Source organism: Orbicella franksi, chromosome 11, assembly GCF_964199315.1.
Source record: "Orbicella franksi chromosome 11, jaOrbFran1.1, whole genome shotgun sequence".
In the NCBI taxonomy this organism is placed as follows: domain Eukaryota; kingdom Metazoa; phylum Cnidaria; class Anthozoa; order Scleractinia; family Merulinidae; genus Orbicella; species Orbicella franksi.
Genome location: NC_138155.1, coordinates 7,973,125 through 7,989,766, shown reverse-complemented (window position 1 = coordinate 7,989,766; position 16,642 = coordinate 7,973,125). Strand labels below are relative to the sequence as shown.

The following is a 16,642-nucleotide window of genomic DNA, read 5'->3' as shown; positions in this document are numbered from 1 at the left end:
ACAGGCTGTCAGCAAGGATATTTTTCTTGCCCTGAATGTGTCTAGCCCTAAACAGAATGTTGTACCGAAGGCATGTGGGAACTAGTTGACGGAGAAGATAAAGCAATTCCTTATTTTTAGAGGTTTGCTGATTAATCACATGCACGACACTGTCGTTATCTGTAAATAATAAAATCCGTTTCTTGACCACAGAATCTCCCCACGTCCGCACCCCGAGGACTATGGGAAAAAGTTTCAGGAAGGCAATGTTTTTATGAGTCCAATCACTAGGCCATTTGCCGTATGCCCATTTCCTACCAAGGACAATACCGAAGCCCAATGACTGAGTCGCATCGGTGTAAAATTTAAGGTGAGACGAAGAGTACCAGGCGTCCTCAAGGAACATGGATTTGCCATCATAGGATTGAAAAAATGATTTTCAAAGTGCCAAATCCTTTCGGACATCTTGAGTTATGCGGATGTAGTGGTTAGGGCGCTTAACCCCTATTGTAATGTTGATTAGGCGGCGCAGAAAAACTCGGCCAGGTATAATAGCGCAGCATGCAAAATTCAGTAAACCAATGAGCGACTGAAGCTCCTTCAACGTTACTTTTTTACGTGACAAAGTGTGCTCAATTGCTGACAAACACTTCTGGATTTTTTCTTGAGGAAGCCTGGCCTCAAATGCTAAACAATCTAGTTCTATACCCGCAAAACGCAATATGTGACAAGGTCCTGCCGTCTTCTGCTACGCTATAGGAACCTCGAGCTCATTGCAAAGGTCAAGAAAAAGAGCCGATTGTGATCCACAACGAGAAAGCGACTGATCGATTATCAAAAAATCATCCAATATAAGAATGATATTCTCTACACCAAATTTGTGTCGTGCTATCCACTCTAACGAAGAACTGAACTCCTCAAAAATGCGACAAGAGGAGGAGCAGCCCATTGGCAAGCAACGGTCAACATACCATTTCCTTTTCCACTGAAACCCTAGCAGCTGATAATCGGAAGGGTAAACCGGTATAATGCGGATGGCACTTTTAATGTCGGCTTTGACCAGTGCACTGCCCCTCCCAGATTTCTTGATCAAAGAAATAGCATCATCGACTGTGGCATAGTGAACAGTTGAAAGTTCTCGGATGATTCCATCATTCACAGAGCTACCCTCCGGGTATGACAAATGTTGAATCATTCTGTACTCCCTTTTAATTTTCTTCGGTACTACCCCCACTGGGGACACCCATAAGGGGTCTACAGGAGGGGTGTCGAATGGACCAACAATACGACCGAGTGCCACTTCTGATGCCACCTTTGAATCAATGACCCCGGGAAACTCCCGAGCAGACAGAAGGTTAGTTGCAAATGAGCGTTTCCTTTCCCCAACAAAATCCAACTTAAAACCCTGTGTAAATCCGTCGATAATCTTCTTTCTAAGAATGTGGTCATAGTCTTCCAAATAATGAGAAAGTTTAGCTGCGATTACCGGCGTTGGTGGAATTTGAGGATTCATTAGGTTTACTTGACTTTGGCCATGGTCTAGTTTGTGGGCATCGTGAGATAGCGTGGCTGCCCCCATATTTGAAACAGGTATGCTTGAAAGAGCAACCACCACATTGGACAACTGAGTGAAATTCGAAACAGTAACCCCAGGGGATGCTAGAAACGCCCTGTTTGGGACAAAAATTAGTCTGAGCTCCGGGCTTAGGAACTTTATGAGCCCTGAGCCATATCTCTGAATGAGTCCGGCCCCAAGGTAATGGATCAACCTCCCTCAGTTTACAGAAGGACTCATCATAAAATTGCCAGTCGCCTGATCGCGATGCCAACTCTCTTACTATGGACGTGTATTTCATCAGGCTAGGGGCCTCGCTTGGCGATTTCTCACAATAAATAGCGGCGAATACCAAGAAGGCATTCGTCCACTGTTCTATGTTAGTGATCCACAGCTTTTTCTGGTTACGAATTATTGCTAAGGTTTGCTGCCCCCAGATTTCTGGAGTTTGAAACTGTAGGACTCATCAGGGGGTTGCACAGTTAAGAGCAAACCCAGGTCAATGAATTCATTACCCCAGACTTTATTCTTAGTCTTAGCAGAGACTGAGGAACCTAGGGGAGCAGCAACAGACACAAATTGACTCTTACTTGTAGTTGCATCACTGGATGTCTCTGTTGCCTGCTTTACCCCTGTTATTTGTTGGATTGCCTCTGTAACTGATTGTTGGACCAAAGGCGTAAAACTAGGTTAGTGTTGAGTAACAGCAGGAAGAGAAGGGCTGGGTGTATCAGAGGAAGCTCGAGAACTGGTCTGATCTCTGAAAGCTTGAGTGACGGCAACTGAAGTCCTTTGGATTAGCTGATCCTCAGACACTGCTTGAGGCGATGAACTAGGAGGTGCAGTGACACTAGACCTGATAGAGGTTTTGGTGCGGGAAGGGGTACTGGTACTGGTTACTTTACGCTTCTTTGATGAGGTGGTCCTGAGAGGAGGTTGGGGGCGGCGTTTGGGCGGCATCTCAGTTCCTATTGGTAGGAAGTAATGCTTCAAACGTTAAGCAAAAAATTCCTGTACACAGATACAGGGATCAAACGTTGCACAACGTCCTGTGCACCACTGTAAACTATATAGAGCATTAAGTGTATGTGATCACAATTATTCACACAACGGTGCGTAACACATGAATGGCACAGGACAAGGCGTACCCATTGCCTGGCTGAGAAGATCATGCTACACTGTGGAATATTGTACAGGCACAAACAGGGTATAAATAACCCCAACATGTAAACCTGATTAAAACAGGGTATAAATAACCCTAATATATAAGCATCATGCCAGTAGGGTATAAATAACCCTAACAAGTAGACATGTTAAATATGGGGTATAAATAACCCTATTATATGAGGATCATGCCGGCAGGGGGAAAATAACCCTAACGCATAGGCATAGTAAAAAAACAGGGTATATATAAGCATCATGGCAGTAGGGTATAAATAACCTTAACAAGTAGACATATTAAATATAGAGTATAATAACCCTATTATATGAGGATTATGCCGGCAGGGGAAAAATAACCCTAACACATAAGCATGGTAAAAAACAGGGTATAAATAACCCCAACATATAAGCATCATGCCAGTAGGGTATGGATAACCCTAACATGTAGGCATGGGAAACTAGGGTATAAATAACCCAAACATAAGCATAATACCAGTGGGGAATAAATAACCCGACAAAATGGCATGTAGCATGATACATGCAAAGTATCAACAAGCCGCCCCAAACATATAAGCCAGCTAACAATGGGGTGTACATAACACCCAAAATATCAAAATGATACAATTAAGTACAAATATCCCCACAGTGTAGACAAGATATAGGGGATAACTGAATGTCTGTAAGAATATTTATAATAATAGAAATGCGCATAATGGCCGTAAATGAGTCGAGCATAAGAAAATCAGGACAATAAAATGCTGAACTAAATTAAAATAGAACAAATAATTATGGCTGCAGCTGTTTGATGGCAAATAGAATTGCCCCACGATAACTTCTAAACAGCAGTTGCTCTCCACGTCGACTTAAATGAATTCCATCCACGTCGAAGATATTGAGCGAAGGACGTGCAAGCCCACGGTGTCTCCAAAATGTAGCATGCTCTTTTGTTGATAGTGTATTTTTTAGCCAAGAGTTCAAACTTGATACCGCCGGGTTGTACTCGGGATAAGATTGATTCTTTCGAGGCAAAGTTTGACAAACCACAACCCAATCCACACTAAATTCAACCCGTAATCGATCGTTCAGGGTGATAATCTTGGAGCCGACCGTTTTGGGGTCAGAGCTAATATCGCAAAGGTCATTCGAACCGATCTCCAGCACTACTACGTTCGGTTGCAATACGTGGAGTTTTGCCAAACCAAACTGCTTAAGCTTATCAACCGTTCGGCCACCTATACCCAAAGGAATACCCAGCAAGTGTCTTCAAGATTCAGTTTCCGGGAGGATCTGTTCTTGTTTGCGAACGCTTTTAAACGGCGAACAAATGAATGACCCAACACCAAAGCGCATGGTTTGACCTCTTCTTGATTTGACATGCTAAATCCCCGGGGAATCAGAGCATACAAATCGAAAATAGTACTGACTAAGGACACCAACCGCACAAAATTAAAACAATACTCAACTTGAGTCCAGTGAAGAGGAAGGATGGTGGAGAAAAACCTCGGATGAAATTGTAGCACGATGCTTTCTTCAATCGACGTGAAGGGAGAGAAAGCGCATCGAGGAATGTGACGTCACATCGCGCAGAATGCCGCGACATATCCGGGACTTAAATGCAGAGTGCGCGCGAAATTTAATTATTAATTAGGCTGCCGATGGCTAAACAACAAAGAAAATGACCAGAAAATGGCCGACTACGCATACCTGTTTAGAGTTTACGTGCTTCATACTTGTGTTTCGTAGTGGTTATCATATGGCTTTTGTAGATGAGACATTGATGGAATAAAGGAGACATTTTTTGAAATGTTACGAAAAGTGGATTTAGTCGTTTTCTTTTCCTGAATTTGGTCCATTTGAGGGAAAATATTATATGAGGAAATATTTGGAGGAAGAATTTTACTCCTTCAAAGTGCCCTTCTTAACGGTTATCATACGGCTTTGAATGTATGTTGTTAAAGGAAGCTTTATGCCAAGTTTTAACGGAAAATAATGTTTCGAAGTGGTCGTTCTGCCAACTTTCGAACACTCGTAACGATCCTTCAGCCCTCGTTCGCCTCGGAGACTAGAAGAACAATAGAGCGAAACTCTTTTGAATTTCCCGGCAGAATATTAATATGTGCCAAGCTCCTCCTCCACAAACAATAGGACACACGCCGACGCTATAAGGCACTGAAATTGAGAGGTGATAAAATGTATCACTTAACCATCGTATTTAAAGTAACGCTTTGCGCGAGTTGCAATAAACGAATTTTCAGCATACCTTTGCTTTTTTGTTCGGCTCTGGATTTCAAACAGAAATGTCATTTATTTTCCCCTTCATCTTTCGAATAGATTAAGACCTGTGTTGTCTTTTAAGTCCTCGATCAACGACAGACTACGTAAACCGATCGAGTAAAAGACTACGTCTGATGAACTGCTTTGACCGGTCGAGTAAAAGAGGACAGCGATAAAGTAGAAGAAAGTTTTATGCGCACCATTCTTTCAATTTGGCAACGCTTTGGAAGAAGAATTTTTTTGTGGGAGAACTTTTGGCTCCCGCGCTCAAACCATTTCGATGTGACATGTCAACAAAAAAAGTGAGAATGTCGCTGCACACGACTTTGTTGACAAAAGTCTTTGTGAAGAGCGCAGGCCGCCTTTAAATTAGAGCGCTTTTGTTAGCTTATTACACCTTGGGATTTACTTCACACATCAGACCGTTTGATTGACAGCCGCCGATTCATTGACGAGAGCAGTCGGAATTCCGATTCTTTAAAAGGACACAGTCAGCTGGTTCACATGCGCATTAGATACCATTTCATAGCTAATTTCCATATCACACTTCGTCACAAGAAGCGCGCGCGGAAAAGAAATTGAGAAGCGTATCTAAGCAAACCTTGTAGATTCGACGTATTTCCGAGTCAAAATAGTGCTTACATCCGTGTCATATTAGAATAAAAGTTATTTCATTGCTAGATGGAGAATGCACCGATGGACGTGTCCAGGGAAAGCCAAAGGTCAACGAATACCTCGGAAGTCGAAGAATCCGCAGAGGTGAGAAACACGAGTAATCGGTCATTTCTGCTTTCAGTCGGATATTTTGCTTTTCTAATTTCGCTCTACGTCTTCTACCCTTTCTAAATCGAGGAACCAGAACCATGTCATTGTAAAAGCGCTTGCACGACCCGCAGAAAGCAAGGTTCTACAAGAGGTTGTCCTTGTCAAAGAGAGAATCGACTCTGTACCGAAGCTTGTCGGTGCGGGAAATCTTCCAAACCCTGCCGAAATAAGGTGAGATAGTTTTACTAAAACGCCATTTCATTCATCGTCGTATTGCATGGCAGGCATGCATTAGTTCGATTTCAATTTCTGCTAGTGATAATCAGTCGCAATGAAGTGGTCCAGATAAGTTACAGAAATTCTGAGATGTGAATGAATTAGATCTACGCAAACCAAACGTTTTTCATTACCCGCGATTTTGCTTTGTTGTCATCGAGGCCATATGTAAACAACTTGCTACTGTAAAAATGTTCCTCTTCAGTTGAGATTAGCTTACGCACAAAAATAAGTAAATAATCGATACAATAAATTTGTGTTTTGAACAAGCTAATGCTACGACCGCTTCCAGTGACAATCAAGCCACTCAGCGCTCTACCGAGGAGGAGGAGCGAATTACAGCAAACCAGCAAGTCAAGGTGAGATTTGGAATGATCCGGTGTTGTCGACTTTATTATTCTGTGAATTAGTACATTGTTTTTGGATATCGTAGGACCTCTATTCTTGTGCCGAACGATGCATCAAACTATATATCGTTACGTTGGCAAAATTATTTTTATTTCGCAGCATTTGTATTTGCTCGTGTAGTGGAAATTATTCAAATTCAAAATTCAAAATGCAGGTATCGAAACTTGACTGAGTTGTGATATGAAATTGAACTGGTCGCCATTCGTTATGATTTTGAAGAATCATAGTGGCTGATTAGTTGTTTGTTATTCTCTTTTGATGCCATAGCTCTAGATACTTCTCCATAACTGCCACCTAAATGAATACCAATAAAGTCTTAGGATCTACACATTTCCTGTCCAAAAAGGGCTCCTCCATGAATTGACCAACATTACTGCAGGTTCTATGAATGCCATCCCGAATGAATGCCATTCTCTTTATTTTAGAGGAATTCATCAACACACTAGACTCTGCAACTGTAAAGAAACTGTGCATCAGAAGCCTGAGAAGGGGTATCGGAAGTATGGACTACATAAACTCCCTGCTCATTATGGAGGATGACCTAGATAATACTAATGATGTTGACAGTGATGACAATGATGCAGAGGTTTATAGTCCCACAGCAGAAGCTAGTGTTGCAATTCAGCCAACCCCACCCATCCCTCAGCAGAGGCAAGGACCAGTTCCTGAGTAGTGTGTATGTGGAAACTGCCGTAACATGCCCTTAGAGGTGGAGAAAGTGTGCTGCAGGAAAAAAAATTGTGATGCCAAAGAGCAAGATTCAAAAAACTGTCTGGACCCTGATTATTTGGAACTGTCAATAAAAAGCAGTGCTGATATCAGGAATGACAGGCAAAACAACAGTACCAGAACCTTTAGAAAGGCTGCTTATCGCCATTATATTTTAGATAAGCATGGTTATTTAGGCAAGGGAAGGAGAAAAGTTGCCGCCTCATGTGTTTTGTGGGACATCCGTGAACATTATTCATCTTCATCAGGTTCAAAGAGCGATGAAAACTCTTACTGTACATATGTTATTATGAGATCTCAATAAGAATCGAGTATGTGCTAAACCAGCTACATGTATATCATACCAATATTATGTACTTGAAATATGAATCCCTGGTATGGCTTTTATATAGAAATCAGTCACTTGATCTACAATGCAATTACTTGAACCAAAAGGAGAAATCAATCATTTACCACTCGTTGATCAAGTTCTCCAGTAGAGCTTGCTTGCAGGTTGCTAATAATTATTGGGGCTCCCTAATTGGCTAAACTACAGAATACATGGCCACTTATTTACATCTCACTGAATAACAAAAGAACCTATTGTGTTGTTCCTCGTTCTTCAAAGACTGCCGACTAGGTGGACCTCAGTAGCCCTGTATTCTGTAGTTCTTTATTGTACTATCACAATCTGAAATAATATCACATACATTTCACAGAGGGCAATCCTTGACAAGGTGACAAAAGTGTACATCTCTTGGGACAAATTTACAAAAGAGATCTTGAAGGGTTCATGGTTCAAGTGTTTCTAAAAAATTGAACCGTGTTTCAGATGAAAATAATGTCAGTTTTCACAGACCTCAAAAACCCTCTTATAAACTGTTATGGTGGCACAGCTTTGTGGTATATCTTGTTCAAATCTGTATCAAGTCATTCCTGTTTTTGAAACCTTGTTTTATGTCTTTCAAACAACTCCTTTGAGGAGATAAGAGCAGTGTGCGATATTGTTGGCGCAATTCTTTCTGGATCATCTTCAGACAGAGACACGTGTCTGTCTATCCTCAAGACATCTTCTATATTGGCCATGAGTATGGGAATGTAGGCAAAATCTTTGTCCACTTTTATTATGCGTGTGTTCCACTCTTTTGTTCGCTGGTTGTATTTACGGCTATATCTTCCTTCACCCCCTTCAGATCTCACAGCAGCTGATATATCACGATGGTAGTTCCAATCAATAGCTGCAAGTTGTTTTCTTGCCTTGTAAAATCTGTACCTAACACAGTACATAATAATAATGATAATATTAATAACTGTTTGAAGGGAAAATAGTGAGGGTGAAACTAGGCTGTTGTTATAAGGTGCTGGTGAAATGCTTAATATGTGTACATTCAATGGAAATGGTGTTTACCACAGAGGCAAAATGCTATTGAAAATCCAACCCCCTCTCCCCCTTCCGGGCAATACCACCACCCAAAAATTACCCTGACATTTTATGCCACTCTTGTAATGCCCACTACAGAGTTCCAGAGGCTCTCAACAGGGACTAGGGATGAAAACTGCAACTGTCCAATATTATAGTTGTCAATAATGTATACTCCTCTTTAATGATAGTCTAGGCCTAAGGGTTCCAAGTTTCTTTATTACATGTGCAGAGCATTTAACAGAATACATACTTGTAAGCAGATCTCTTGGCCGCATATGCCAGAGACATGCTGTTGAGGCATTCCAAGGATCCTGTGTGCCTTCAAAACATAAGAAACAAACAACAGTAAGGAAGCCACCAAGCATTTGTAAGTCTTTGTAGGTTACCCAGGGATGCGCCATAAGTCATAATAAACAATTAACAAACAAGCAATAGTGAAGCATGGTTACATGAATAGCATCAAACACTGTAGATGATCTTTAGAGGCCACAAGGCATTTGTTTGCATTTGGTACCCAGGGATGGTGCATTTAACTCTACCATCCAGATATTTGTCTCGACAAAATAAGTAGTCCTGCGCTTTGAGTGAAGCACAGCAGTATCCCCCTCCCCCTTATCCCTGTCATCAAAAAAAGGAAGGGGAAAATAATGATTTTAATACTATTGCCTGCCTAAAAAAAATTGGTTGACATAAAAGTATTTACCTAAACTTCACATAAAACTTGAAGCTGTCTAGCAGGGTTGGCTCAAGCACTATTTTCTGTAAGGCCAAAAAATCTTGGTCGCTGCGGTCAAACCAAGGGGGGTGTTCTTCATTGGTTTCAAGTACCTCATGGTCACATTTGCCTGTAGTCCATTCATGCTCATTGCATACATGATGGAGGATGGACACCCATTTGTCCTGTGAAACAAGCAAACATATTTAACACTTGTCCTGTGAATAACTAAAGTTCACACCTAGTAACACAAAACTTGTGCACTACAGGTGAATGTGTGTGGGCAGGGGTACAGTAATCTCGAGTGACATTGTAAAGTACACATGATGCATGATTGAGTCAGAGCACTTCACTAGAATTTGCCTGCTGTATATCTACCTTCATTACTGCCAGAGCCTGGGTGGTGTCTTCATATTAAGATGCAACTGAACTGCAATGCCAGAATTGATTTATTATTTGGTTTGACCACTTTCCAACTTTATCATTCCCTTTAGTACTAGCAACCTGAAGAAAAATAATATACATATATAAAGGTACCATCCTTTGGTCAGGTCACATTTGGATCTTACCCCTATCCCTCTGGAGTTTCCAACAACAACAAAAAGTAGAGTCAATGTAAAAAATACTTTTCCAATGTATCTTTTATCCCACGACGCTATAGAATTTCTGATTCCTATGCCCACTCAGGAGGTGGAGGGAGGTTTTAATACATTCTAACTTCTGGAATCGCGCAGTTTTACTTTTAGAGTCTCATTACCTTTTGTATGCTCTTGCGTATGCTTTTGGCCTTGTGTCAGACATCAAGAGAATGAAAGATTGTCTTGAATTCCTCAGCTAGGACACAAAATAGAAGAGCATTAAATTAATACCAAACTTGCTTGTACATTTTAAAGGATAGCTAGTTTGGAATACTTTAATTTATGGGTGCATTACATGTAATTGCACCAATACAATGCTAGTAAAAATAGTAGCTATAATGTTTTTAATGCAAGCTATACTAAACAACATTTCCTAAATGCTCATGACACGCGGCACGCTTCATCTAGCGCTCCGCGTTCTTTCTCGTGTATTTACTGTTTGGCTAGGTTAGACATTTTCTTTTTTTCTCTGTTGACTAATGGGAGACAAAGTTAAAGTGCTAAGAAAAGAAAACGATGATTTAAAGAGTCAACTGAATGATTTAAAGAAGGAATTTCAGTTTCTCAAATCCAAGATGGCGGAACAGAAGGATAACCACGAAGCGGCAGCCACCGCTCTACCGAGCACACAGGATGTCCAATTCCTCAGCGACAGCTATGATGCTCTTTTGAAGTCAGAATCCAGCTTGTCAAAAGCTCTGGATAATTTCTCTCGTAGGTTGGATTTATTGACAGTTAAAGTTGATAGAACTGACAAAGCTATCGACGAGATGCTCTATTACAGCTATCAATATAACTTGAAGATCGTGGGCGTTCCACTAATATCAGAAAGAGAATCTGCACAAGACACCGCGGAATTCTGTGTGAAGCTATTTACTGGCCTTGGAGTCGATATCTCCTTATCAGAGATCGACATTGCTCACAGAGTCCCACAGCGAGATACTTTGACCGATAATGATAACCGAAGACGACCGAACCCGATTATTTGCAAATTCACAAGAAGGATGATACGTAACAAAGTGCTCGCGTCAAGAGGTAACGTCAGTCGACTAACCACCGAGGACCTGAATCTCCCGTCTTCTGCTGAAATTAATCGGATTGCAATTTACAGCCACCTTACACCGAGACTGCAAGAGCTGTTACACTCAGCGAAGGCACTCCAAAACACATACAACTACAAGTGGTGCTGGGCGAAAGGCGCAGCAATCTTCTTACGGAAAACGGATACTTCTATGGCGATTCGTCTGGGGGCGATTGACGACTTAACTAAGTTAAGACGGCGTGAACGCCCTGAAGCTCGATCAGAGGATCCTTGCAGCTAAGTTAAACTACTGTTATGCTTTAAAATGGTACTAATATGAAAGGGAGGAACTGAAGTACAGTGAATTCTATTAGATCTATACTGAAGATCCTACCGTATTATAGTTGTTCTGGATGTTTGGCAGAAATTCATGGCCAGTTTAATAGTTCAGTGTCGACCACATGTAAAACTAAAAGGGAACTAGAGAAATTTACTAGCTTATATGACTTAGATTTTTTTTCCTTAAATACAACCTTAGATTATAATTTGAACCCCGTTGATTACTCCTCTAACAGAATAACTAGTCGATATTTCTCCCCCCATAGTTTTAAGGAAATGAAGACGAAGTTGTCAAAAGATGAAACTATCTCTAGCCTTTCTATATTTCATAACAACGTAGTTAGCTTGAATCGTAATCTGGAAAATCTTCAAACTCAACTTTTGCATGAAGTAGATTTCCATTTTAGTGTCATCGGAGTCACTGAAACAAAAATCACCAATGTAAATTCACAATTGTGCACCGCACATATACCTGGCTACGTATTTGAATATGTTCCAACACCTCTGGCGTCTGGGGGTGTGGGAATGTTCATTGATGAGTCACTTGATTATCGTGTTTTAGAAAAGACCTCCAATGAAGCTTTTTAGGTATTGTGGGCTGAGTTTCCCTTTGAGAATAAGAAAAATGTTATTTGTGGGATCTTTTATAGACAACACAACTCTCCTGAAATCTTTCAATCATATTTTGATGAGACTATTGAAAAACTTGCGTCCTCTGGGAAATATATTGTGATCATGGGTGATTTCAATATTGACCTTTTAAAATGTGCGTCATCTTCGTATAGTCACGATTTTTTGACTTCCCTTCAAAGTTGTTTTCTCGTTCCCACAATTGACAAACCAACGCGTGTTCGCTCTACCTCCGCCACCCTAATTGACAACATTTTTATCAACAATCCTGATCAAGTTGTGGCTAGTGGAAATATCATCTCTGATATAAGTGATCGTTTTTCGCAATTCTGTATTCTGAAGTCTATGAGGGATAAAATTAAGATAAGAAAATTTAACGTGCGGAATTTTTCTATATTCTCTAGGGACAGTTTTAACGCCGATCTGTCTAATGTGAACTGGAATACTCTCTCAGATAAAAAACCGTGTGACGTGTACAATTTATTTTCTTCTTTTTACAACAAGTTTAACAAATTGATAAATAAACATGTACCTATGAAGACAATTTCAAACCGCAAAGCAAAACAGCTCTCCAAACCTTAGATCATGCACCAAAGGCATAAGAATCTCCATTAAAGTTAAAAATAAGTTATATGCGTCTGGTGACACCGCCAACTACAAAATTTATAGGAACAAAATTTGTACCTTAACACGTTTAAGTAAACAGCAATACTATTCTAAATTTTTTAACGATAACCTAACTAATATGAAAAAAACTTGGAGGGAATAAACAATGTACTTGCTCGCAAATTGAAGAACACAAAACCTATTACTTCCATTAAACTCCCTACTGATAATGATTCTGTTACCTGTGACCATAATAGAATAGCCAACGTACTTAATGACCATTTCGCTTCTGTTGGACCTAAACTGGCAAATAAGTTACTAACCGTTCAGCGTAATTATTTTGATTTTATGAACAGATCTAACTCTCCCGATTCGTCGTTTGCTTTCAATCTAGTTACCCCAACTGAAGTGGAATTGGAAATTTTGCGCATACCAAATAACAAGTCTCATGGTTTATACTCATGTCCTACCCAACTGTTGAAGTACTCGTCAAATGTTGTAAGCAGTACACTTGCGGAAATAATAAATCTTTCTATTTCATCTGGGATGTATCCCACTAAATTAAAAATGGCAAATATTATTCCTATTTTTAAAGCCGAGGATAACACTAATGCAAACAACTATAGGCCTATTTCTTTGCTGTCTAACTTTAATAGGATCTTCGAAAAATTGGTCTACTCCAGAATGGAATCTTTCATTGAGCAAAATGATATACTTTCTTCATCTCAATATGGCTTCCGCAAAGCGCATTCAACACAGCATACAATTCTTGACATCGTAAGTACCATACAGGAAAATATGGACAAGCGCTTGTTCTCATGTGGTGTATTCATTGACCTGAAAAAGGCTTTTGATACAGTCGATCATAAAATTCTTTTACACAAGTTAGATCACTATGGTTTTCGTGGTGTTATAAATAAGTGGTTCTCATCTTACTTGGATGGTCGAACTCAAACTACGCAAATTGGCTCCTATATATCTTTAAGGCAAAATACCACTTGTGGTGTACCGCAAGGCTCAGTCCTAGGCCCTTTACTTTTCCTAATTTATGTCAACGATATCCAAGAATCCTCTGACAAACTTAATTTTTTTTTATTTGCTGACGACACGAATGCCGTATATGCTGACAAAAATCTTAAGTCCCTTGAGTCGACTGTAAATCAACAACTCTGCAAGTTGTTCGATTGGTTAACGGCTAATAAATTAACCTTAAATATTAAAAAAAACAAATTTTGTTATCTTTAGACCAGCTCAGAGAAAACTTACTTATCATCCCAAAATTATGATATTCGATAATGATCAACAAAAGAATGTGGCTCTAGAATGTAAAGAATTTGTGAGATATCTAGGTGTAATAATTGACAATAATCTTTCTTGGAAACATCATATTGATCATGTAGCTATTAAAATAAGCCGAACTGTAGGATTGAGTTGTAAACTACGGCACTTTCTGCCAAGACAAACTCTTTTAACTATTTACAGATCCTTAGTTACTCCTTATTTAACTTATGGTTTGGTGACCTGGGGCCAAGCATATAAATCACACCTTGAAAAGCTTCTCAAGCTCCAAAAGCGAGCTCTTCGCTTTATTTATTTTTCTGAGCGAAATCAACATACGATTCCTTTATTTATTGATGCCAGTGTTTTACCGTTAAAATTTTTGTATTATGAGCTTTTAGCTAACCTTATGTTTGACATAAGACACAGAAATGCTCCTGGAAACATTCAAGATCTCTTTCAAGACATTTCTGATATTCATTCTTACAATACTCAATCCTCTGTCTCAAATAATTTTTACACACAAAGTTCTAGACTCTCAATTCAAGTGAATTCATTTTCTGGAATCGGAACAAAAATTTGGAATGAAATGCCTATATAGTTAAGAAAGCTTCCAAAAAATGTATTTAAGAGGAAAATAAAACAAATACTTTTTGAAATTCTAGCTTCAGAAGACTGTTATATTGATCTCACAGAAATCGTTCAAAAAGTAAAGCTGAATTTATTTTCCTCCTGGTATATATTCATTAATACTCAATAATTTCGCTTTAGTGTATCTGTAGTCTCTCGTCGTAACTGTTGTTAGTTATCATTTGTAATATCGTTAATTTATTAGTTGTCTTTAGTCATTGTTGTCAATTCTAGTCTCTTTAGTTCTCTTGTTACCTTCAGTTGTATTTAGTTGTACCTAGTTGTATATTAATACCTCGTCTAAACATGACCCGCCTAGATTAGCTCAGCTATCCGCGGGCATGTTATAATTGTAATTTTAATTTGATAACAAATAAAATGTATGTATGTATGTATGTATGTATGTATGTATGTATGTATGTTTCCACAAAAGACCAAAAGCAACCGCATATGTAAAGAATTTCAAACTCTCCTACCGAGCAACAAATGGGCATAAAAATTAATAACTATAAATTTTTCGGGTTCTTTGCAAAAGATGGGGTACTTCAGGACAGTGAAAGAGCAGATTAACGTACACTTCCTCAAAATGAATATCTGACAGAATAAGAAACGACTGATGCAGTACAGTACCTTCTCCCTATAGAAAGCTCAACCTGCAAGTTCCAACCTACCTATAAGTTTCTTAATAGATGATGATGCGTCTGTGCAAACTTCGAGGACATTCAGGACTGTCTGGAGTCTTTGAAGACAGTTGTTCAAGGCCTTCTTTTCCATGGTACTTGACTTTAAGCCGACATGTCGTTTGTCAAGAACTTCTATTTCAATAACATACCCAGTGGTCATCTCCATTACATAGTAATGGTTGAAAAGCCAGGGGAGTCACACTGGCCATCACCACATACAAAAAGCCCCTCACTGACAAATTGTGCCCACAATTCTTCTCTCATGTTTTGCCACCACTCATCAATTACAGGAGCACAGTACAGTTTCTGAACTCTTTGGAAAGTTGAGGCTGAAATGAATTCCAGTCCTAGGTGCTTTGCAAAATTTTCAATTTTTGAAAAATTGTTTCCTGATGTAAGAACTGCGGCTGCAGCTTGGAGGTTATTTGACATCATGCCATTCACATCCCCTGATGTACAAAACCTTCCTTTGTGCCCTGCTGGACATTTCCATCGTATTACTGCACAAGTACCTAACAGTGAGTATTCTAGTGTAGTCCAGTGAATGTACCCTGAGTACTTGCATGGCCCTGCAAACTGCTGCAGTAATAAATTCAATGAGCAGATTACTTTCGTTCCCTTAATATGGCCAAGTTCTTCTGTATGCAAAATTTCTTCTTCTTTTCTCGAAAAGCGTTTGTGAGGGCCATACTCAGGCTGATGTTTTGGTATTGATGACTGGCTCATGTACTCATTACCTGTCTCGGTCCACACTGATTCTGAACCTGAACTTGGTTTATCTGGCTCTGTATTACAAGGGGTTGGTGTCTGCAGGACTGCTGAGTTTCCATTCTCGACACGCACGGCTACGACTTCAGTGAAGTCCATTACAGATGTCTCATCCAGTTCGTCACCTTCACTCGCACAACCATAGTTCTCTTCACTAGAAATGTGAAAAACAGAGTGTTACAACAACAAAAATTTCGCACAGTCAAACAACATTCTACATTCCTCTATTACTGACCCTTTGACCTATCAGTGCAATTTGTGCAGTTGAATAACAAACAAAATACAAAATGTTTGTGGTGTCTCTACAGCTTTTAAAACAGGACAAGCTATCAACAATAAATTGTCCTTACTCAACATATCAATGTACTACTCAAAAATTGTCATGACAGTCCCTGCATCTGTCAACTGCACAAACATATATCCTGCATTGTGTAGCTCGAAGTAAATTTCGTAACAACTTTGCATATTTTTTTTTTTTTTACTCACTAACAGAATTCTCGTATTGTTGATGGGCCAAATAGCAAGCATTTCTGCTTGGTTTTGCAGAATATTGTTGACTAAAATTAATATTACTGATTTTTATAAATAATCCTACAGGAAGAGTGTTATTCATGTAGGTATTTCTTCATTGTTAGAGAGAGAGAGAGAGAGAGAGAGAGAGAGAGAGAGAGAGAGAGAGAGAGAGAGAGAGAGAGAGAGAGCAAGGATTGACAGCCAAAGAAGTGGCGAAGAAGATCGCGAAAGAGCGGGCCAAGGCTAGAAAGGAGGCGAGATAGTACTGAACA

At 39.6% G+C, this 16,642-nt stretch overlaps 1 protein-coding gene and 1 pseudogene across 2 annotated transcripts; one reads left to right on the top strand and one right to left on the bottom strand.

Moving 5' to 3' along the window:
* The first annotated feature begins 5,650 nt into the window (after positions 1–5,650).
* Positions 5,651–8,026, top strand: LOC145503296 (uncharacterized). The gene is made up of 3 exons (XM_081482781.1): positions 5,651–5,728; positions 6,247–6,369; positions 6,846–8,026. The coding sequence occupies exons 1-3, from the start codon at positions 5,651–5,653 to the stop codon at positions 7,089–7,091; spliced, it is 447 nt and encodes a 148-aa protein (XP_081338907.1). The 3' UTR covers positions 7,092–8,026.
* Positions 8,027–8,048: 22 nt separating this feature from the next.
* LOC145502385 (uncharacterized) lies at positions 8,049–16,293 on the bottom strand (annotated as a pseudogene). Its single transcript, XR_014051317.1, has 6 exons — positions 15,064–16,293; positions 10,022–10,084; positions 9,643–9,768; positions 9,253–9,449; positions 8,800–8,868; positions 8,049–8,399 (listed from the first exon to the last, which is right to left on the bottom strand). The product of XR_014051317.1 is annotated as an uncharacterized LOC145502385 (transcript).
* Positions 16,294–16,642: the final 349 nt, after the last annotated feature.